The sequence below is a fragment of the Dipodomys spectabilis genome, unplaced genomic scaffold (genome assembly GCF_019054845.1).
Source record: "Dipodomys spectabilis isolate Male_0828 unplaced genomic scaffold, ASM1905484v1 ptg000024l, whole genome shotgun sequence".
Lineage (NCBI taxonomy): Eukaryota > Metazoa > Chordata > Mammalia > Rodentia > Heteromyidae > Dipodomys > Dipodomys spectabilis.
In genome coordinates this window covers 20,753,679-20,778,113 of record NW_024870701.1, presented here as the reverse complement: position 1 = coordinate 20,778,113, position 24,435 = coordinate 20,753,679, and the positions used below count along the sequence as shown (strand labels likewise).

Sequence of the window (24,435 nt, the reverse complement as noted above, 5' to 3'; positions counted from 1 at the left end):
ACAGCACATATGATCATGTACAGGACATAGGAGTTGGTCATGAAAAACCATGTAGCCATTACATTTCTGGCTGTATCATTAAGTGCATTCTATAAGAAACAATTCACTATGAAACAGTATGTGATGTTATCTGAACAGCAGCAGCAGTCTCTCACGTGCTCTGTTTGCTGAATCTCTTGATTATGCCATTTTTCTCTTTTGAGTTTAAATTCTTGTATTGTTGATCATCACTGTAGTGTTAGTAATGTATACTGTGTGTACACATTCTATCAACTCAGTGAGTTAGTAGGCTATATCATCTAGGTTTCTATCAGTATATTAATGTTTCCATGATGACAAAATCACCTAATGGTGAACTACTCAGAATATTAGGCATACATGGCTATATTACATTATTTTAGTTTTGCTCTTCAGAATCTCTCATGGGTTTACATCACTCTTTGTGTGGGTACTTTTCTACATCTCTTCTCATACTTCTTCATACTTGCTTCTGTATTCAACGATTCCAAACTTTTAGTATTCTAGTATAGTTCACTAGGCTCTCTCCCCATCTTTCCTTCAGCATTTCCAGGTTAATGTTCATCTTATAACACAAAACATGAGTATATACATTGCACTGAAAACAATGAGGCTAAGACTGCTCTTCATTTAGACTACCACATTTTTGGTGAGGTCAACTTTCTTTTTACTTTGTAATCTATAGATATAAAAATGGTAGGAATTAAGATCATCATGCTACATCTGACTTATCCATTGGCATTAAAATCAAGTTCACAGTCATTGAAATTGGATGTTTAGCCAGAAAAGACCTCTAACATTTAAAGACTTAATTGTTTAGAGCTACTATTAAAAACTACTTAGTTTTGCTGTTTTGCTGTTTTGTTCTTGAAGCTAGGAACTCAATACCTCACTCAAGCTAGCTTGGGACTTGCTTTGTAGGCCAGAACTGACATCAAACTCTTTGTCTGCCTCAGCCACCTGAGTGCTGAAATTGCTAGAATGGATAGCCACACCTGGTTGTTCTTGTGGTTACTGTTAAGAGTCAGTGAAGATCTAGTTCAAGGATTTCAAACGTGTAAAGTAGTATTAAGAATATGAGAAAAATATGATTAAAAATTACAGGGAAGACCACATTGTTTTCTTTTTGAAATGCTAGAATTTTCTGAATAATAATCTTACCAAGGACTGAATTTGACACTAAAGTACAAGACTTACATTACTTCAGTATTACCCTAATAAGGGAAAGGTTTACTGTAGCAAACCTTACATTGTGTCTATCCAAAAGTACCCTTTTCATTTATTTAAAAAGGCAATCCATCTTCCTAGTCAAAAACTATAGGGCAATAGAACCTCTCAAATTGTTCTGGTGAATAATTATTTACTCCTTTGAATTATAGCAGGCTTGTTCTAAGTCACAGACCTATTTTTGTCTCAGTTTTCTATCTAAAATCCAGTGACAATTTAATGACTAGAGAGATATATTAGAATGGCTTCATGGGGGAAAAAAAAAGCAGATACACATTTCTCATAAGGAGATGTAATAGGCAAAAGCTGCAGGCGCTAAAAACAAGCTCTTATCATTCAAGTGAAATGATGTTAGAACAGCTGTAAGTAATGATAAACACCCAATTCAAGTAGACCTTTTCAGCATGTTAACAGAAAGTCTTTTAAGTATTTTAAATCCCATTTTCAGATAATATTCTTACACTTAATGTCTTTTAAATAAAGACAACACTTGCTCATCATGGCCAGACACTTCACATCTGAAAGATTTACTAAAAAATATGTCTTTTCAGCATAACTTTTAAAAGAAACCAGCAGCAGTTTACAAAAGGCATCCACTTCCACCAATGGACAACTGTGATGCTTACCTCTTTCAGCAAGAACAGAACACTCTTAATGTACTAGTTCTCAGCCAGTGCATTACAGGTTACTGATAGCCTACTGAAAGCTCATATCTGCTACCAAATACAGAATCAAATTATCTGACTTCTCTATTTTCAAAGTGGATCTGTACTTCCAGTTATATTCATTAACTGAAATTTAGATACATTTTAAAATCTGAAATCTCAGTTATCTTATCATTTTTTAAATGAGTAAATTTAGGCTGGGTGTGGCGGTGCACCTCTCTAGTCCTAGTGCGTGGAAAGTCGAGGCAGAAGGCTCATGAGTTTGAGACCAGCTTGGGCTATATTGAAAACACATGTTTCAAAAGGGGGAGGGAAAGAATATATAGACATTTAACGATTAGACAAAAATAAGTAAATATACTTCCTTAAATTAAAAAAAAAACTTAACACTATATGAGTCTAACCTTTCCCTGAATTTAAAATGCTATTCTGAAGCACAATCATCCTTTAGAATCAAAAGCTCTGGGTATTAAATATGCTTTTCTGACACATCTATGGAGACTGGTAGTATTTGTTCTAAAATTTACATTCCTAGCAATAAAGACAATTTCACAAACCAGATGGTTTTTTTGGGAGCCATAATTGGGAATTACCTAAATATGTATAAGAATAAGACAAGTCATTCTATTATTCTCCTCTTTGATCAGATCAAGCTCTCAGAGAAGGCAGGGGTATTAATATGAGCTCAGAAAGGACCCTCACCTTGTTTTCAATTACTTAATAGAGCAGTAGCAACCATGCAGCAAATGTTGCAAGCTTTATTTCCAAAAAGCAATTTATTAAATTTGAAGTTGTTATATGTGAATTTGAGTGAAAAATCCCATATTAGCATCATTTCTGTACCATATTTCGGTGTCATTTTTACAAACATACTCACATCTATGCACACAGAGAAACACAGTGACATTCCAATTAGCATGGACATAAACTGTGCCTTTAATAACATTTCAACATAGACTGTTCTTGCAAGCAACTCTTAGATATCCAGGGCAATTCCACAAATCTTGCAACATATATCTAAACTACACTGTCTTTCACAGGAAGCAGTGATTTTCCTTATATCTAATCCCTATCCCTTGAGGGCACTGAGTATATAACACTTTAAAAAGATTAATTTAACACTCATTATCACAGGAAGACAGTTATCCAGAAAGAGTTTTTGGTATCTCTGAAGTGCTAACTTTCATTAAAGTAAGCAAAACTTTCCCCATTTAATTCTTCTTAGTAATAAATAAATAAACTTAGAAGAAATGTTTTCCTGCACTGATTTTTAAATAAATGACAAAATATTTACAAAGAAGGAGCACAACTAATTCATTAGGGGTGAAAGGTAAAGTTTTTTAACTAAGGCTTTCTTGCTGAATAAATTTGTTAATAAAGATCCATTGAAACAAAAGCACCCTCTATGTTAATAAAAACTAGAATTTAAAAGAGTTAATTCTGAAAATGATGAAAACGAATCCCTAAGTAAACAATTCCTTAAAAAAACATCAATGCACAAGACTGGGAATGTGGCTTAGTGGTAGAGTGCATGCATGAAGCCCTGGGTTCGATTCCTCAGTACCACATGAACAGAAAAAGCTGGAAGCGGTGCTGTAGCTCAAGTAGTAGAGTGATAGCCTTGAGCAAAAATAGCTCAGAGACAGTGCCCAGGCCTTGGGTTCAAGCCCCATGGCTGGCCAAAACAAACGACCAAGCCAAAAAAAAAACCATACATCAGTGCTGAAAATAGTGTGAAATAAGACACAACTACTATAAAGGAATACAAAAAATTCACTGCTAAAATTCCATTATAGTATTCTTTGCACAGATTATACATCAACTAAACTTCAAGGCACCAAAGGTAATTCAATTTTACAGATGACTTGAAATAGATCGTTACGTAATTTGTAGCTGTTAGCTATATATGATTTCTTTGTTTTAAAGTTTATTAACAAATCAATTAAGTAACTTAGTAAGAATGTCCATTTTATTCTTCAACACAAAATAGTATTACCTTTAAATTACTCTAAATGAACTTGTTGCTGGAGTTTCAGGCTTCTTTTTAATTACTGAATTGAAGGAACGTGAATGAAAAAGCACTGACTGCTAAGTGGTCATGTTTATATGTTTATACATTAAGCTGGTTCTTCTTTGTATAGCTTTTTCTCCCTGAATAGAGTCATCCAGATACAAAAGCTAGAAAGATTTATAGTCCTTAAAGGTAAGGCCGCTGTCCTCTTTCAGTGCATTCTCCCTAATAGCAAAATTAATGATTTTGATTGGGAAAACATTTTCTATCAAATGTTTTACATTCCTTTCACAGACTAGTACATTCTATATAAGCTTTCTATACCAAAGTCTTATATATCCTTTGAATTTTCTCAGAATGAATTCATGCTTCCTCCATAAAACCTATCTGGACATCACATCTAAAATCTCCAATATCACTACAACTCAAAATGCCTTACTCCCTTCTTAATTTTTTATCAGTAACACTGACCACCATCTATCAAACTTAATATCTGACTTTTATATTTATTTCTCTTACTAGAAGTTAAGTTTCATGAGGGCAGGGAAATTTTGTTTTCATAATGCAAACACTAAGACAATAGCAGTCATTATAACTTGCTTAAAAAGTACTGTTGAGCTGGTAATTCAGGCCACCAGCTACTTAAAGTTGTGATTTGAGAACAGAGATTCAAATATATGCAGCCCAGACACATAAATGGAAGAGATTATTATCACCAACTAATAAACGTTAAACTAGAAGTATATGTGTGCCTCCTGGTAGAAGAAGCAAGAGTGCAAGGCCCACAGTTCAAGCTCTGGTACTGGCACATGTATGCAAACACACACACATACACACACATGCACACGCACATGCACACACACAATTAAAATATTGTTAAGTATATGAATATAAAAATATTCATTAAAAAGTTAAGCTCGAAACTATAGAAGAATGTGGGTGACTTCATTTTATTCCTGACTACAGTATATCAGTCAATAAGAGAAAAGGATCTAAATATGGAGAAAATTAATGTGTTAAACATAGGTAGTGAATAATGGATGGTTTTATACGGTGGTTTTATATTTTTCTATAACTTAAATATACCACATAAACACATGTTGATAAGAACTGCAAATATTAAACCCAATAAATGAATATGGTGTCTATTTTTAGAAACTACTCCATGATTTACTTATTAGAGTACTTGGAAACCTTTGTTCTAATTAGATTTAAAGATAAAAGCAATTTTCTGGTTTTTGGGGTTTTTTTTGCCCATCATTGGGCCTGAACTCTGGGCCTGGGCGCTGTCCCTCAGCTTTTCAGCTCAAGGCTAGTGTTCTTTCTACCACTTGAGCCACAGCGCCACTTCCGGCTTTTTCTGCTTTGTTGTGCTGAGGAATCTAACCCAGGGCTTCATGCAAGCAAGGCAAACACTCTACCACTGAGCCACATTCCCAGCCCATAAAACCATTATTTTTTAAATGGAGCTTCTTATAGAAAGAAGCATTATATGACATACTACCCTACAACTATCAGACACTCAACTGATGTTTGTGAATGATTTTGTTTTCACCCTATTTGTTTGGAAATAGGACTTGGAAAAAATTATATTAAGTAAGCCAGGCCCAAAGAAACATAGGTCCCATGGTTTCCTTTATTTGTAATAACTAATATAAGTTTAGGACAAGCAGAAAAGTTCAAAAAGCTACGTACATATTACCATATAAGATGATGTTATATGAAATGAACCCCAAGATAGGGACACAATTTTTTTTCTTTCTTGCTATTGTTTTTAATGTATTTATAATGTACTGTGTGATTTTTTTTGTTTCTTTGCTATGTTCATCCCCATGGTATAACCCCTGTTTTCACTGTATTTGATGTCGGTGCCCTGCATCTTTCTTGTATATACATTTTTTTAATTTGGGGAGGGGAAGGGAAAAAACAAAATGCTTAAATAGGGATATAGGTTGACCCATTGTAACAGTGAGATGTATAAGACACTATGTTGAAAACAAACTTTACAACAACTTCGGAGAGAGAGGGAGGGGGTTAGTAATTGGGGAGGTGGGGAAGGAAGGGTTGGTAGAGGAAAAACAAAGGAGGAGGCATCCGTGCTCCATAGGAAATGTACTCATTACCTTACTCATGTAACTGTTACCCCTCTGTACAGTATTTTCACAATAAAAAAGTATTAAAAAAACCTTTCACCCTTTAGGGAAGAAAAAAATTCTCATCTATCACAAATCTCATAGCTATGACTTCTACAACAAAAATTATATTATGTTCTCTATAACATACAATCCAAGGAATCATCAGAAAATAAAGACCCAATGGAAAAAAATGTACATATTTCATCCTAAGTCTCATGAAAAAATAGCCTATGTTGCAAATGGTTATATTACATTCTTGATTAGACATCAGAAAGTAGAAATCTCTTTATTTTTTTGGGGGGGAGGGGGGTCCGGTTGTGGGGCCTAAACTCTGGGCCTGGGCACTGTCCCTCAGCTCTTCAGCTCAAGGCTAGCACTCTACCACTTGAGCCACAGCACAACTTCTGGCTTTTTTCTTTTTGCTTATGTGGTGCTAGGGAATCAAACCCAGGGCCTCATGCATGCAAGGCAAGTGCTCTACCACTGAGCCACCTTCCCAGCCCAGGTCTGTGGAATGTTGAGGTTTAATTTCTAGTTAGGTCAAGGAAGCAGTGTTTAAGGTTGAAAGCTTTCTTCCGTAATAAAGGATTCAGTAGGAGGTGAGAGGAGAGGAAGAGAGCAGGATCTGTAAGTAGATTCATGAAGCAGCAAAGAGATTGTAGTTTGGATTAATTTCTTTTTTTTTTTTTGTCAGCCTTGGGCCTGAACTCTGGGCCTGGGCGCTGTACCTTAGCTCTTCAGCTCAAGGCTAGCGCTCTACCACTTGAGCCACAGCACCACTTCCGGCTTTTTTCTTTTTGTTTATGTGGTGCTGAGGAATCGAACCCAGGGCCTCAGGCATGCAAGGCAAGCGCTCTACCACTGAGCCACCTTCCCAGCCCCAAGTAGAAATCTTTAATAAAATATTCTTTTAAGGAAAAACATGGTAAAACTTTATATAACTGAAGTTAGAAAGAACAGCTATATAGTACCAGTCTCTAAAAAATAACTAATAAATATGCTTTTCCCCTTTCTTCATAAAATGAATTACTTTATATTTTAAAGAGACTGCCATAAAGAAAGCTGGTAACAAAAAGGAACTAGCAACACACTTCCTTAAACAGAGGAAAAAAATCCAGTGTAAACAACAACACAGTTTAACTGGCCAAAGAAACTATCTGACTTGGTTTGACAAATGCTGATAGAACTTTCATAAACGACTTCTAAACATCTCTAGTCAGAAGAACGAATAGATGACAGAGATAAAATAAATGGGTTCAAGGTAAACAGCAAGATAGAACCTAACTATAGTACATGTAAACAAAATATGTAACAGCTCAAATCTCATGCTGTCATTGATTATTACGAAGGACGTTTTCACAAAAATTACATTTCTTGATGGATGAACTTTAGTCAATAAAACATAAAAAAATGGCAAAAATAAATAGGACATGCCAAAAAGTAGTCTATGTTCAATTTTATAAAAAGAATCATGTTGGTTAGATAAAAGGGTAAATGTTAAATAAGAAGGCAATGTTCCATTTTCCAGAAATAAAAAAGGAATCCTAAAAAGAGCATACTTTTCTTAAATGATTAAATGGTAAGTATTAACACTGAAATTCTCACTGCTTGCTCAACATGCATAAAGTTAGCAAAATAATTTAGTCTCATTCATGTTCAGTCACAGCAGTATCTAAGTCTGTTATCTTAGAAAATAGGGCTGTTTGTTGACACTTACTTCCTTCAAAGACAAGAGCAACTCCATCTTGATGACCTGTCTGCTCATCGGTGAGTTAGTACTTCTAAAAGTTAAAAAGCTTCACTATCTTTTTTTAAATTTAAGTTTTGAATATTTAACATTATACTGCTTTGAGTAAACAACTGTTTTACATATCCCTTCTGCATCAATGACTAAAAGAATCAGAAATAAGATCAAATTATATAAGCATTATATTCTGAGCTCAGATGCCAGGAATCAGGCATTTTATTTGGAATATTAAAGTTAAGCTATTAAAGACATAGGGCTGTGGTTTATACAGAAGCCATCTTTCCAAATATGCTGGCCTCTTCCAGTACCTCTGGGTATGAACAAAGAAAGAAATAGAACAGAAATAGCTAACAGGGACTTAAAGTTGCTACATTCTAGAATTGGAAAAGTTATACAAAAAGCCTCTTTATACCTAATAGTCTCTGGGCTGGGAAAAAAGAAAGAAAAAGTTAAAATCCTATTTTTTTAAATAAGAAAAGTATGCTCATATCTCAGGATGTACAAAATTACCTTTTTCACAGTTTTATCAGGTTCAAGAGCAATATCTGGAATATTTGCATCAACCATCAATGAAAACAAGTTCAAAATCAGATTTGAATACCTAAAAGGGTAGAAAAAATAGCAACAAGTTAGGAGTCTAAATTTCTTTCTCATATCAAGGACACTTCTAGAAATGATTATAGTTGGATATTTTTAAAAATTACTATTATTCTAAAGGAAAATACAATGTGATATAATTCATCAGCTGTCTCAGTGAAAAAAAATCTTATGAGATCTTCCTAAGGCATCATTACTTGGTCTCACACTTAACAAACTTTTATAGTAATCACTTAATAATGAATTTTTTTTAAAGTAGATGTGAAGAAATGGGTATTCTATCTAATTATCATTTTATGGCATTAATTGTGAGATGATAATAATAATAATCTGGTTTCTTAAGATTTCTGTGTTAGGGCTAAAGGAATGAAAGAGAAATATCATCTCAGGAATTATTCATGACTATGTGACACTAACCATGCTACAGGAAACATGGTGATGGGTCTGGATGTAAATAATCCTAAGTGAAAGAAGGACAACTAGCACTCTACTACATCAAAACTGATCGCGGTATCTTTAGAATATGCTTACTTGCAACAAGAACCAACAGTGTATGTTCACTACTCAATAAACTCTTCCTTTCTCTTAATGAGAAAACATTACTTTTCTACATCATCATTTCTACAGGCAGAACCTTAGGGGGAACAGGGTAAATAAAATCTACCCTGCACTACTTCACTTAAAACTCCAGAACACTCTCTAATGCATTTAACGCCCCCCCTCCTTTTTTTTTTTTTTTAATCAATTTTGTGGCAAAAAGGAATTCATGTTGAATATGAGTCAAAGGAACTTTGGTTTTCAGTAATAAAGTTCAGAAATGAACTTTGGTTTTCAGCTGGTTTCAGAAAAAGTCTCAACACAAATATCTTGTACTTGGGCTGGGAAGGTGACTCAGTGGTAGAGCGCTTGCCTTGCATGCCTAAGTCCCTGGGTTCGATTCCTCAGCACCACATAAGCAAAAAGAAAAAAGCCGGAAGTGGTGCTGTGGCTCAAGTGGTAGAGCGCTAGCCTTGAGCTGAAGAGCTGAGGGACGGTGTCCAGACCCAGAGTTCAGGCCCCACGACCGGACCCCCCCCCCCCAAAAAAAAAAAAAAAAAAAAAATCTTGTACTTTCTTCTCTAGGGGAAACAGGTCAGAATTTTCATAATATAAAACCTTTATTCTGGACAGCTATCTACAATAAAAATCTGCAAGCCATTATTCAAAATCTTCCTAATACTTGAACTCAAATGGATAATGGGACTTGGATGCAAAAAAACAAAAAAAGACTAGCCATAGATGACTTTCAAATGACCTGCTTTACAATTATTTCTGCATCTAATATTGCCTTTGAAAATCAAGTGAGATTATAATGAAGACTTCTACTTTGATGTAGTCATGTAATCATATAGTTTCTAACCCATTTAGAGTCTTAAGAAATATGATGAGAGCTAAACATTTAAAGCTTGCTCTATGTTTTCTTGTAGGAATTGATAATTTTATCAGCCAACAAATATTCGCAGAGTCCTGTACATGCCACACATCCTGACACTGGGGACATAATTGTAAACTGAACAAACAACATTTCCTACCTTCTTGAAGGTTCTGCATGGAGGAGGATGAGAACACACACCATAAACTAATAAAGAAGATAATTTAGGGTCTATTGGACCAATGAAAAGATTTTTCAAAAAGAATAAACAAAAATAAAATCAAGGAAATGGATGGAAAGAGAGGTAATTATGTTAAGGAGGTATGGTTTTATTGCAAATATACTGAGAAGCAACTTTAAAGAATATAGGTATATGCTTATAAACATTTTTTTAAAAGCTCATACATTTCACATATAAATAAATGTGGGACATTTGGCCTTGTGGAATAAGCTACTAGATACTGCAGAATTCTTTCCATTCTGAAGAACAGCCTGCTCATATTCCTCAGTCACCAGCTATAATGTAACTTTCTTGTTGACTCCATACATTGGTACAATCTAAGGGCATGATGACATATTCTTCAACTTGAAGGTGGACCTCTGTTACTCGTCCTGTTTGTATTGCTCTAAGTTGTATTCAAGGCAATTTCATATTTTTCCTACTGTAACAAGCCTTCATGGTGGTCACACAGGCCTGTGCAGCCTAGATTTATAGTTGAAGAAGCTGAGCTCTGATTAAGTTCCTTGTCAAAGTTCTTGGACCTGGTGAGTGGCTTTGAGTATCAGAACCCAAATATTTTGCTCTAAATCTAGGACGCGCTCTTTGTTATGCACATAATGGTAAATATTCATTTATTCAACAAATTGAAATGTATGTGCAAAAAAAAAAGCTCATACTGGGTGTGGTGTGTAGCTCAGTAGTAGAGCCCTTACCTAGCAAGTGCCTTGGGTTTAGTCCCTACCATGATAATGAAAACAGCAAAGCTAATATACTTGTAAAAAAATAAAAAAACAAAACAATCCCCCCACCCTAGACAACCAAAAAAAACAAGTGGCTTATGCTTTTAATCCTAGCACTCAGGAGGCTGAGATCTGATGATCAAGGTTCAAAGCTAGACTAGGCAGGAAAATCCATGACATTTTATCTCCAATTACCCAGAAAACCAGTAGTGCCGTGGTTCAAAGTGGTAGAGTGCTAGCCTTGAACGAAAAAGCTCAGGAACAGCACCTAGGCCCTGAGTTCAAGTCCCATGACCATCCAAAGGGGGGAAAGAAGTTGGAGTAACGATGCTTGACAAGAAATGAACTCATTACCTTACTGTTCTCTGTAGAGCATCTTTACAAGAAAATACAATTAAAAAAAAATCATACTGGCTATCTTGTGGGAACTCAGAATGGATCTAGGGGATCATATCACAGACTTCCAGATAAAAAGAAACACCCGAGGCTATCAGGTTGAATTTGAGGTGTACAGTTTATGATACTTGCTGATTGTTTCAGTGCAGGTGGAGTGAGAAGGCAGATAACTGAATGTAAACAGGATTTAGCCTCACTAATAAAAGCAGAGACTCCTGTTTTCACTGTTTTTGATTCCAGTGCTCTGCATGTATGTATGTATGTATATATGTATGTATATATAGTGTGTTACATGTTCTAAGCACTACATGAACAACTAAAGTTACAAAGATAGGGCCCACTGAAAGCTCACTGCCTACTGGAAAGATATTCAGGTATAGTATGTCTTCTGAGGTGGGACTCAGTTGGATTATGAAAATTCATTTTACATATTTAAGTCAAAAATCCTACTGGATGTGAATAACTGACACTTCTGAGAAGTCATCAGAGCCAGTACTTTCTCTATTCTGTTCATGTTCAAATAAATATGATTTCAATATTGCCCTTGATGATATATGTTACATGACATTCAGAATGGAGGAAGCTGAGATCTAGAGGCATTAAAGAAAAAAAAAGAGGAAATAAAGAAAAATCAACATCACTGTACAGCAGCTGAGTGATAAGGCATTAAAGAGACAAAACCATACATAACATTTACTCTTCAATCACTTAGAAAACTTTTAACTGTTCCTAGAGAACCCAAACTGTGGTTGATAAAGGTACTATGGAACAAAATGGACTGAACTAGTATGAGGCTCAGTAAGTTAAATACTTCATTCGTTAGAACTCCGCACAGTGGCTGCAGTGCTCTGAGACTGCCTTCAGGAGACTGGAACAGTGTGAAACTTTTCAACCTTTTTTCCCATCCCAGCACTGTTCAAGTACACAAAACATTCTTTACTACACAGCTGCCAAGCACTGACTTTGAAGTTGCTCTCTTTGCCTACTTATATAATGCTTAGCTGGGAAGATTAAGAAATGTGATAATTAGTGGGGAAGGAGAAAATTTCACGCCTTTTTACTTTGGTACTAGACATTTTTTTTTATCAAAATAGATACCATATGTTTGTTAAAATATCTTTTTGTTTTGAGTCATCCTGAAGACAAAGTAATGTTAATGAATGTGTAAATCTCAAACACTCGTGTACTACAAAACTGACAAAATTCACTATGTCAAGTAAGTCAATTTACCTTCGAAGGTGGAGAAACGCTGTGTAACACTGCTTGCGGAACTCCTGGTATTGCTCACTCTGGGTACCACCCATTCCTTCTACCATTTCTTTATTCAGCTTCATTGGAGGAGGCAGAGGCTTTGGATCTCGACCCAAAATATACCCAAAGTCTATGTGGAAGAGTTTGCCTGGATTGACATGAAGTTTAACTTTAGAAACTGGCAGAAGTATTGGGAAGTTAGCTCAGTGGAAGAGAACTTGCCTGGCAAGTGGAAGCTCTGAGTTTGGTTCTTAGCTATGAAATATAAAAATTAAAAAAATAAGCAACTAGATATTGAGGTATATATTATTTAATTGGATTAAATAGTCTGCCTTCATAAAAATTAAGTAGCTCATTAAATTGTGACTTAACCTCTAAGTTTGTGGAAGCACATCAAAGTGTATATTAACTTATATCCACCCAGAATAAACTTAATTACAGTGACATTAATTTTAAATTTTAAACTCTATTAAGATCTCCAGAATCATAGCTATTCTAAGGAAGGGAGTTTTTTTTAAGGTTAGCAAAAAGTACTTACAGTATCAAATTTCTCATGTGAGTAAGTTTAGGTGAACAACTCTTAATGTAGTGGAATATCATTTTTTTATTCATGTATTCCTGACATGAAACTTTCCTTTACAAGTACTAAAATAAAGTCTGAGATTTAAATTATATTATTCACTTTATTTGAGTCATTTTCAACTAACTTTCACTAGCTCAGCTACAAAACCAAACTCAGTACTTACATCTGCCAAGATCTCAATACAGTTATTTTTCTAAGAATTTAGGTAAGTACTACAGAGTTAATCTTGTAAAAAGAAAACTGACAGTAGTTATTACGTAAAATTATATAAAACAGGAAAGAAGGAAACAGTTAACTTTAAAGGATGATTCAACATAGAATTCAGAAAATGTCTTCTAACTTACAAATTGGTATACAGAATGGATGAGTTTAAACACAAAATCAAACTCTCCAAAGGCAGAAATTTAGGATTTATAGTTGTATGTAAGCTGCTATATTCCTAGCTCAGAATAAATTTTAGCATACAATATGCACTTAGTTTAAATGAAGGAATTAATTTGCTTAAAAAAACCAACAACAACAACAAAAAACTAGCCAGGTATCAATGGCTCATATTTGTAATCCTAGCCATTCAAAAGGCTACAATCTAGAGGATCATGGTTTAAAGCAGCTCACTCATAATTCCACAATGAAGTATCTCAAACAATGACCTGCAAAAAGTAGGGCTAGAGACTTGGCAAAAATGGTAAGAGTATCAGGCTAGACAAGCAACTTGAGCAAACTTAAATTTTCATAAGGTGAAATTTAAAAAGGTGATGAATAACATAGTTACCAGGTATACAATAAGCTAATGCTTATATAAGCTATCATTGCTATTTTTATGATGATGATTCTCAAGCTAGTAATAGGTGTATCAACAAAGTAATAAAAAAATTCTCAATTAGGGCAAGAATGATACATCTCCACAGGGTAAGCTAGTAAGTCTAAGAAGGAGAATTCTTTTAGTATGATAAAATTTATTCCAAATGAGAGCCATGTTTAGCCAAAGATCAGATTTCTTATAAGTGCTTATATTATTTATCTTAAATATTTCAAATAGTTCTTAAAAGTTAAAATTCTGAACTTTGTTCAAAAGTAAATGTTAGAGCCTGGACACTGGTGGCTGGCTCACACCTGTAATCCTAATATTCAGAGGCTGAATCCTCTTCAGACGGAAGATCACAGGTTGGAAGCGAACATGAGCAAGAAGTTCATGACGACACTCTTATCTCCAATGAGCCTCTCTCCCCCAAAAAAGCACACAAGCATACATGCGCACGCGCATGTGCACACGCACACACACAACCTTTACTTTTCATTAACTTAGAGCTTGGGAACTGTCCCTGAGCTTTTTATCTCAAGTCTAGCACTCTTGCTACTGAGTCACAGTTCAACTTGTGGCTTTTTGGTGATTAACTGGAGATAAGTTTTACAGACTTCCCAGCCCAGGCTGGCTTCAAACAATACTTCTGATCTTAGCCTCCTGAGTAGCTAGGTGTGAGGCACTGGCACACAGAAAAAAACCAAAACAAAACAAAAAAAGTAAATTTGAAGAAAAACCACTTCAAAGACATTTAAGCAAACTGAACTGAATTGACATTTAGATATCTATTACATCTGAGTATCACAATGGCCAGAAATTAAATTAACATTAAAAGGGTAAGAAATTTCACTTTGCAAAATTTTTAGGCATCTTTCTCACTAGAAAATAACTAAATAATATATACTAAGTTGAACATTTCATAACTAAAAAAAAACAGAACTCGAGAATCGGGGGGAGGGAGGGGAACCCTGCAATGTAATTAGTAGTAGTAATTCTAAATAAGAATACAGGGAACTACACTGACAACTGGCTAGAGTTGACAGAATTTGCACCAAATTGGAAACATGAGGTTCTTATATGAAGAGAAACAGCCTATGATAAATACCTAAAACCACTATCAAAGGTTTACTAACTGGCTGTAGAGTACACTATAACTACTGCATAGAGAACTTCCTTTCAGAACCTTAAAACGGCTACAGAAGTCTCTAAGTATAACAAAATGTTTGGAAAAGTTCCACACACCTCACAAGCCCCACCACCCTCCTCCCCTTCCCTTCTCTCCTTCCTTTGGAGTGATGTAGTACTGTGGTATGAACTAAGGGACTCACACTTCCTTGGGCAGGAACTCTACCACTTTAGCCACAACCCCAGCCCTATCTTAACAGATTGGATCTTAAACAAAGTCTATGATTTAAAGGATAGGAGGACCTGTTTTAGAATTAAAAAAAAAAAAAAAAAAAAAAAAACTTGGTAATTGTAACACTCACTGAAAAGTATCACCTGATTTGTTAAGTTACAAGTGCTATTATGTTAATTTTCCCTGAATTAATTAAAAAGTCCAAGGTGAAATTGTTAAGGATTCCATGCCTTCAACTAGATACATAGTCCTGTTCCACAGAGGGAAGTACTTTTTTTAGTGGTCTATTGACATTCTGAAGTTCCGAGTTCTTTTTTAACCTTTCTAGACACACATTTCATTTTACATTTCAAGAGGTAAAGCAATGGAGAGGCTCATGTATGATGACCATGAATGTTCTTCAGTTTAATTATTTACTTTCTTTGTTCCCAGGATTAAGTACATTTCGTAACTAGTGTAATTTTTACTGATAATTAGCACTTAAGAAGAAGACCAATCTGGTCAGTTCTTTAATGAGAGCTGCTACAACACATGGTTTCCGTAATGGGCACCATGTTTTCAGTAGAAAATGGAGTCCAATTTTCTTCATTTCATTATAATCATTACTGGGATTCCAATGTCTGCTATGCATCATTGCTTGTAAATGATGAGTGTATTTCTATTCTTGTGAGAAATTTTTTACAGAACAAGATTAGGGCTCAATCATAAAGCATAAATGATTCAGTATGCAATAATGAAACCATTATTATACTGTGGAAGTTCAAGGAGCCATGTTTTTTGAAAAGAAGCTATTAATGTTTTAAGAAAATTCATCCTTATACATACCAAAGAGAATGTTTTTTGAAAAGTTATTGTCTATAAATGAAACCTACAAGAGATTTTGACATGCCTTTTATGAAATAAAGAAACTAAAGAAATCCAAGAAATGTAGTGTTTTACAAATCTCTCACCTTAAAGAGTAAGGAGATAAGATATATAAAATAACCAATCCAAACCTTTACTGCAATTACTTCTATTTTTCTCTGATCTGACAAGGAGATGTACTAATTAAAGTTTCTTATTATTTGCGTAAATGACACGAACATACTTTTAAAATTATAGTTCAAGACACCTGTAGTTTAGGGGTTAAGAAAAAGAGACTACTGAATGACATTAATACTTAACAGAACATCTTAAATTTTCATTTTACCTAATAATTAAATTCACAATCTCAAAACTGTATTCACTATTTTACACCTATTCACTCCTTTTCCTTCTGACATTTTACTGTTCTTCTCTATCCTCCAAACTCTAATCTTCTGAATATTCCATAAAACTCCCAACAACTTTCACTTGAGTCTCCAATACACAAGTTTTCTTTTGTGTATCATCATATATACATTTACCATTTTCTCGGAAAATGAGAAATGTGAATGTATTTTTCTATTAATCCTCCATTAAAATGGCAAAGAAGATGAAAAACAGCCACATTATACAATGAAACTTGTATTTTGGAAGAAAAGTTTCCTCAAGATACACTCCATTACTTAAACCTTTAAGACATAGTAGGTAAGAGATATCTTTAAAAACTGATAAAAGTGTAGAGCTGACATGGCTTTTTTTTTCATTAGTTTTGAGTACCAAAGCATACGACATAAAAATTCAGATTAGTATAGATATTCCAATTACCTTCTAAGTTGCTTCATACTGCTTATTAGTTAACATTTACGATGGGTTTTTATGAAGAGACAAAATTATTAAGCTAAATAATGAGAAGGAAACCATATCTAACCTTGACAGTATATAGGTTTAATCTAGTTCCTTTCAAGAAAAGAAAACTTTTGCCAATTTTGTTAAATTATTCCCTACACTAGTTCTTTCTTCTAAAGAAATGGCCAACAGGAAATAGTCACTTTGAAGAAGAAATACAATGGCCTCCAGAGAGAAATTATTCTTACTTTGTTTCTAAATTTTTATGTTCTTACAATTGAGATCCTTCCAAAGCTTTTGTTTATATGGACCATGTATTAATGTTTACTGCATCTGAAGTTAAACTGAGAGATTAAAAGTATTATTTTAAGATAACAAATTACATTTTACCATAATGTGCTTTCTATATAAGTAATTTTTAAAGCAGAAAAATGACAATTTTATCTTGTGGTATACAAATCTCTTTAATGTATGGCTTCATAGGAAGATTCTAATACCTTTTTCCCTCTAGTATAATATTTTGTTCTGAAGTAAAAGGAGCATATTCATCTCAAATTAACGTTAATTTTTAAAAGGAAAGAGAACTTTAATAATATTTTCAGATACCTATAGTTTTCTGTAATATAAAAACAAGTTCTCAGCTGTTCCATACATTCTAAAGTTTCATAAAGTCTGAAGTTAGACTGTACCAATCTGTTATTTTAACAGGCTGATTCTGGCATGCAAAGTGATAGTTTAGCTTATACTAACACAGCTCTCTTTACTTGGTTACTATGGGCAGATTTTGATAGAACTGATGATGTAAATAAAACTCATATTCATAATGATTAAGTTACTGGTTCCCTATGTTGTACAATTCCATTCTCTTAAAATTTGACAAGTATTTGCCGTAGAAAATTAAAGAAGTGGGCTGGGAAGGTGGCTCAGTGGTAGAGCGCTTGCCTTGCATGCCTGAGGCCCTGGGTTTGATTCCTCAGCACCACATAAGCAAAAAGAAAAAAGCCGGAAGTGGCGCTGTGGCTCAAGTGGTAGAGCGCTAGCCTTGAGCTGAAGAGCTGAGGGACAGAGCCCAGGCCCAGAGTTCAGGCCCCACGACCAGACCCAAAAAAAAAAGAAAATTAAAGAAGTGAATCAACATTTTAATAATCTAGCACACAATTGCACAATTGCTATTCTATAGAAGTCTATAGAAACATTACAACATAGCCTCAGAAAGTTACTCATTTTTAAAAATACATTTTTCTAATAATTGTATTAAATTTAATATTATGGATAGAAGTGTGACTCAGTAGTATAATACCAGCCTAGCAATCAGGAGGTCCTGAATTTAAACCCAAAGTCCACCAAACAACAACAACAACAACAAGCAAACATGTAGTATTATAATCTATAATTTGACTGTAACTGTAGTTCAAGCTTTTCCATATAACAGATGATAACAAAAAGAAATAAACAAATTTTTCTCTCATGTAGAGTAATTTCAATAGCCAGCTGCAGTTAGGAGCAAAAATACAGCTCATTTCAGCTTTTACTGGCATGTTGTGTCTTCTCTCTTAAAGAGTCAACATAGTTTTGATAATATATATTCTCCACAGGGTAATTTCCTACTTCTTAGATATATAAAGTATAACATCACATCATTTAAAAATTTATCTGTTAGGAGAAGAAATCATGTCTTCTAAAACAAAATTTAAAAACAGACAATAACAAAACAAACAAAAAAGTAACTTCAGAGTGACCATGTTTAATCTAAGTTCTATTACAATTGATTATCTTGAATAAACTTAAACTTAAGTATATTAAAAAAAATCCATTTGTCATAGAGGTGGGTGGAAAAACAGAGAAAACAAAGGAAGGGACAATGTCCAAAAAGTATTGTACTCATTACCTCACTTATGAAACTGTAATCCCTCTATACATTACTCTATAATAATAAAAAATAAAATTTAAAAATCTATTTGTCAATTCCTCTCTACAACTTGAACATGTAGCTTTTTGATGAAAGAATGTAATAGCAAAGCATTACATTAGCACAATATTTTTCACTCCAAACTTCTTTACAAAAACACAAAACCAATATTAAAATTGAGCACAAGGCAAACACTGACAAAGGAATTTCCACTCTTTGACTTTTACTATGGATAAACAGCGCCCTCTGCTGCAGAAGTCAGAGAATATCCACCAAGCTAAACTAAATAAAGCCAGGCAGGACAAAAGAAAACTTGGGGGTATCTTTAGCTGAGACTCAGTTTGCAATATAGATTTGGAATTTTCTATATGTAGTGAAATATTTTATTTCTAAAATACTTAGCTATATCCTTTTCTGTCTCAACTATATTCATGAGAGAAAGGTTTAACAAAGACAAGTCCTCAAAAAGACAACAGTGCAATTAAGTCTGAGTATTTTCCCTCCTCTGTTCCACGGCTCATCAACAGAATCAGACAATAGATGATACAGTAGATGGAACTCTGCTTATTATTCACCATCACTTTCATCCCAAAAGCAGTCGCTCTAAAAGTTATATTTGCAAATAAGAACAGGAGTCTTAGTGTTCTATTTTGAAGAACAGGACAAATTTACCCAATGTGTATTGTAAAATATCCCATCAGTTGTTGATAGATTAGGTAAACAACTAAGAAAATCTGAAGTTCTCAGTTTTGAAAATGGTAGAGAATCAGTTAAATACATAATAGACACATGATAAATAATGAACAGAGTTTCATAATATTTGTAATGATTTTAACTAAAATAAGTACTTCTTGCCTGATCCACAGTCAAAATCACTTTAAGCTACACAAAGTCAAATTCTTTTTTTTTATTAATAAGTTTTTTTTATTGTGAAAATACCATACAGAGGGGTTACAATTACATGGGCAAGGTAATGAGTACGTTTCTTATCAAAGCATTGTTGCCTCCTCCTTTGTTTCCCTTTACCATCACTGCCCTCTCAGCCTCCCCTCCTCCCCAATCACCCATTTCCCCCCCCCTGCCCCCAGCCAAAGTTGTAAAGTTCGTTTTTTGACATAATGTCTTGTACATCTCATTGTTGCAATGGGGCCACCTATTTAAACAATTTGTTTTTTCCCTTCCCCTCCCCAAATTATACCAACATCAAATACAGTGAAAGCAGGGGTTATACTGTTGGGGGAGGGACATACAAATCAACAAAAAAATCATCTTAAAAATGTTAAAAACAATAGCAAGCAAGAAAAACCATTTGAGTTCTTATCTGGGGTTCATTTTGCCTAACATCAACTTCTCTGACCGTTTCTGCTTATATACTAGTTATTGCAAATAAGGGAAACCATGGGACCTAATTTTCTTTGGGCCTGGCTTACTTCACTTAATATAATTTTTTTCCAAGTCTTTCCATTTCCTAACAAAGCTCAAATTCTAATGTATGTTTAGCATAAATATGACTTGAAACTGCTTGAAATATAGATGCATAGTAAAAAGTAAATAAAAAATACAAATTTTTAGAAGTTGAAGAATATAGTATATTTCTATTGAAATATTCAATTTGCTCTTATGTAATCTAACTTTGAAAACCTAGAAAAGAATTTGAGAGCATTTTTCCTATTAGGGGAGATTTAAAATGCCAACAGTACATTACTACTTTATGAAATAATTACAAAGCAGCTAAGTAAAAAAGAAAAAGATGGTCTCACATTTAGCATATTTAAGGCCCCTATCCCCTTTGGCTTGTTTTCTTAAAGTACCACCTTAAAAAAAAAAAGAACAACTTTAGAGCACTCTTTAGTAGAAAACTGATAGTTTATAGCTTCTGCATCTGCAATTTTACAATTGAATTTCTAGTTAAAAAAAAAAAAGTAATAGGGAGGCAATAAGGAAAGAGGTGACATAGATCAAGATGCGCTCTATTCATAAACTGCAGTGCTGAATGGCAACTCCTTTGTAAACTATATAAAAATAAATTAAAAAATAACCTGAAGAGAACATACAAGAGAAACAACAACAAAAAGCACATAGTACATTTTAGATACGTTAAAAACAATAGCAAGCAAGAAAAAGAATGAGTTGTGCCCCTATCTTCTGGTTCATTTCACTTAACATCATCTTATATGGTCATATGTACATAATTTTTGACCTTTTCTGCTTGTCCTAAATTTATAATAGTTGACATAATAATATAAACTTATGATAATAATAATAATAATAATAAAATATTATAGTTATAATCGTTGACATAATAGATGACATGATCCTGTATTTAAAAAATCCCATAGACTCCACTCCCAAATTACTCAAGCTGATTCAAAACATTGGCAAAGTAGCAGGGTATAAAATTAACCCTCAAAAATCAATGGCTTTTCTGTATGCCATCAATGAGAAAAGTGTGGCTGAAATTAGGAAAGCATCTCCATTCATAATAGCCCCACAAAAAATAAAATGCCTAGGAATTAACTTAACCGAAGAAGTGAAGGACTTTTATGATGAAAACTTTAAAAACTTGAAAAAGGAAATCAAAACAGAACTGGAAAAACAGAAGTGGAAAAAAACTCCCATGCTCCTGGATTGGAAAGATCAACATCGTGAAAATGGCAATACTTCCCAAGGCTATCTACAAATTCAATGTGATATCCATTAAAATTCCAACCTCATTCTTCAAGGAAATAGAAGAGGCAATCCAAAAATTCATATGGAACAATAAAAGACCCCGAATAGCAAAAACGATCCTCAACAGAGAGAACAGCGCTGGAGGAATATCAATACCAAATTTCAAACTCTACTACAAAGCCATAGTAATCAAAACAGCTTGGTACTGGCACAAGAACAGACTTCAGGACCAATGCAATAGAATTGAAAACCCAGAAATTAACCTACAGACCTATGACCACCTAATCTTCAATAAGAGAGCCAAAAAAATAGAATGGAAGAAAGACAGTCTCTTAAATAAATGGTGCTGGCAAAATTGGTTAACTACTTGTAGAAAACTAAAGCTAGATCCTTATATATCACCCTGCACCAGAATCAACTCCAAGTGGATCAAAGACCTCGGAGTCAAAGCTAACACTCTGAAAACATTACAGGATAGATTAGGAGAAACCCTAGGTCTCCTTGGCACAGGCCGAAATTTTCTTACTAGAGACCCAGAAACACAACAAATCAAAGAAAGGTTGGGCAATGGGATTGTATGAAGTTGCAGAGCTTCTGCATGCAAAGGACATAGCTAGCAAGATCAATAGAAAACCTACAGATTGGGAGATCTTCAGTAGCCATACAACAGACAAGGGTCTCATATCTAAAATATACTTGAAACTCAAAAAATTAAATCCCCCAATAACAAATCCTCAAAGAAACAACTGCCCAATAAATAAGTGGGCTAAAGACTTAAAAGAGAAACTTCTCTGAAGAGGAAAGAAGGATGGCCAATAGACACATGAAGAAATGCTCAACCTTCCTAGCCATAAAAGAAATGCAAATCAAAACCACATTGAGATACCACCTCACTCCAGTTAGAATGGCTAAAATCAAGAACTCTAATAACAACAGATGCTGGAGGAGATGTGGACAGAAGGGAACCTTACTGCATCGTTGGTGGGAGTGTAAACTTGTTCAACCACTTTGGAAAGTAGTATGGAGGTTCCTCAAGAGACTCCACATAGAGTTCCCCTATGACCCAGCAATCCCACTTTTGGGCATTTACCCAAATGATCACAAACAAGACCACACTAAAGCTACCAGCACAACTATGTTTATTGCAGCATTATTTACTATAACTAAGATATGGAACCAACCCAGATGCCCCTCAGTAGATGAATGGATCAAGAAAATGTGGTATATATACACAATGGAATTCTATGCCTCCATCAGAAAGAATGACATTGCCCCATTTGTTAGAAAATGGAAAGGCTTGGAAAAAATTATATGAAGTGAAATAAGCCAAGCCCAAAGAAACATAGGTCCCATGGTTTCCCTTATTTGCAATAACTAGTATATATCTGAGACAAACAGAAACTGTCAGACAAATTGATGTTAGGCAAAATGAACCCGAAGACAAAGATTCAAATGTTTTTTTTTCTTTCTTGCGATTGTTTCCAATGTATTTATAAGATAATTTCTTTGTTGCTTTGTATGTACCTCCCCCAGAGCAAGCGCTCTACCACTTATGGCTTTTTCTGCTTATGTGGTGCTGAGGAATCAAACTCAGGGCCTCGTGCATGCAAGGCAAGCACTGTAACACTGAGCCACTTTCCCATCCCCTGTACACTATTTTTTTAACAATAAAAAACATTTAAAAAATAACCTAAAGAACAGAAAGTAACAGAGAAATGGGTTAAAAATACATTAGGTAGACTACTTTCCCTGAAGTTTTATTAAAATACTCCCATCAACACAAACACAAGAATCTAACAGCTCTAACTTAACAGAATCTAACAGGAAAATATTTGTTATATTATCTGTAAAACTATCAATTTCTAAAGAAGGGAAAGGTAATATTTGTGAATACAATGTAATAAATGTAAGGGTATCCTATAGAGTAGAGAATTCCATTATGGTTATAAAAGAAATATAATTTAGGAAGAAATGAAATAGTTTAGTAGCTTGATCTTATGGTTTAAGGAGTCAACTAAAAAGAGAGCTAATGGACGATGTGTGGTGTCTGATGCCTGCAATTCCACCTACTTAGAAGGTAAAGGTCAGGAGAAAAATTTCTCAAGGCAAGCTCAAACTAAAAGAGATTCTGCTAACAACAAAAACAGGCTTCATGGTACATCCCAGTTAGAAGGGAGTTACAACTAGGTGATGACAATCATGTGGTCTAGTCAGAAAAAAACCACAATAACCAATCTATCTGGACAAATCAAAGGAAGAATGAGTAGGAAGTAGAGACATATGTTCTAAGAAATACCCCCCCCCACATACACAAATTATAATCCTATCCAATCATATCAAACTGTTTTATAAATATCCTTTGATAATGAGCAAATTAGCCAAGAACTTCCATGATATGACTATATTGGTCTTGGTCATTAAAGGTATTGCTTGGCCTTGATAAAGACACAGAATCAGAAATACAAGTTCAATCACAACTAATTTTTCACAGGCAATAAATAATACACAACATTATGTGAATTAACATGGTATTATATCTTACAACTTCCCAGACTATATTTCACATATCATATTAAAATCTAGCTATTAGGGGCTGGGAATGTGGCTTAGTGGTAGAGGGCTTGCATAGCATGCATGAAGCTCTGGGTTTGAAATATTCCTCAGTACCATATAAACAGAAAGAGTCAGAAGTGGCACTGTGGCTCATGTTGTAGAGCACTATCCCTGAACAAAAGAAGCTCAGGGATAGTGCCCAAGCCCTGACTTCAAGCCCCAGGACTGGTAAAAAAAAATAAAATACAATAAAATTTGGCTATTATAACTTGGAGCAATATTGTGAAATGGAAAAAGGCCTTATGTGAAAGAGCAATTTAAACAAGCTGAAAACATGGATTATTTAGTTCAAAGAAGAAAAGCCAGGCAGAACAGGAAAATCTGTGGGATCATATCTCCAAAATAACCAGCAAAAAGCCAGGCTAGAGGCATGGTTCAAGTGGTAGCATGACAG

At 34.4% G+C, this 24,435-nt stretch overlaps 1 protein-coding gene across 1 annotated transcript in view; it reads right to left on the bottom strand.

The window, feature by feature from the left end:
- Positions 1 to 24,435, bottom strand: part of Pik3c3 (phosphatidylinositol 3-kinase catalytic subunit type 3) — a 110,775-nt gene that overhangs the window by 12,636 nt on the left and 73,704 nt on the right. Inside the window, exons 22-23 of the mRNA XM_042675166.1 lie at positions 12,398 to 12,566; positions 8,314 to 8,404 (exon numbers count right to left, since the gene is read on the bottom strand). Of these exons, the coding sequence (XP_042531100.1) occupies positions 8,314 to 8,404; positions 12,398 to 12,566 (260 nt within the window). The remainder of the gene's footprint in view (positions 1 to 8,313; positions 8,405 to 12,397; positions 12,567 to 24,435) is intronic.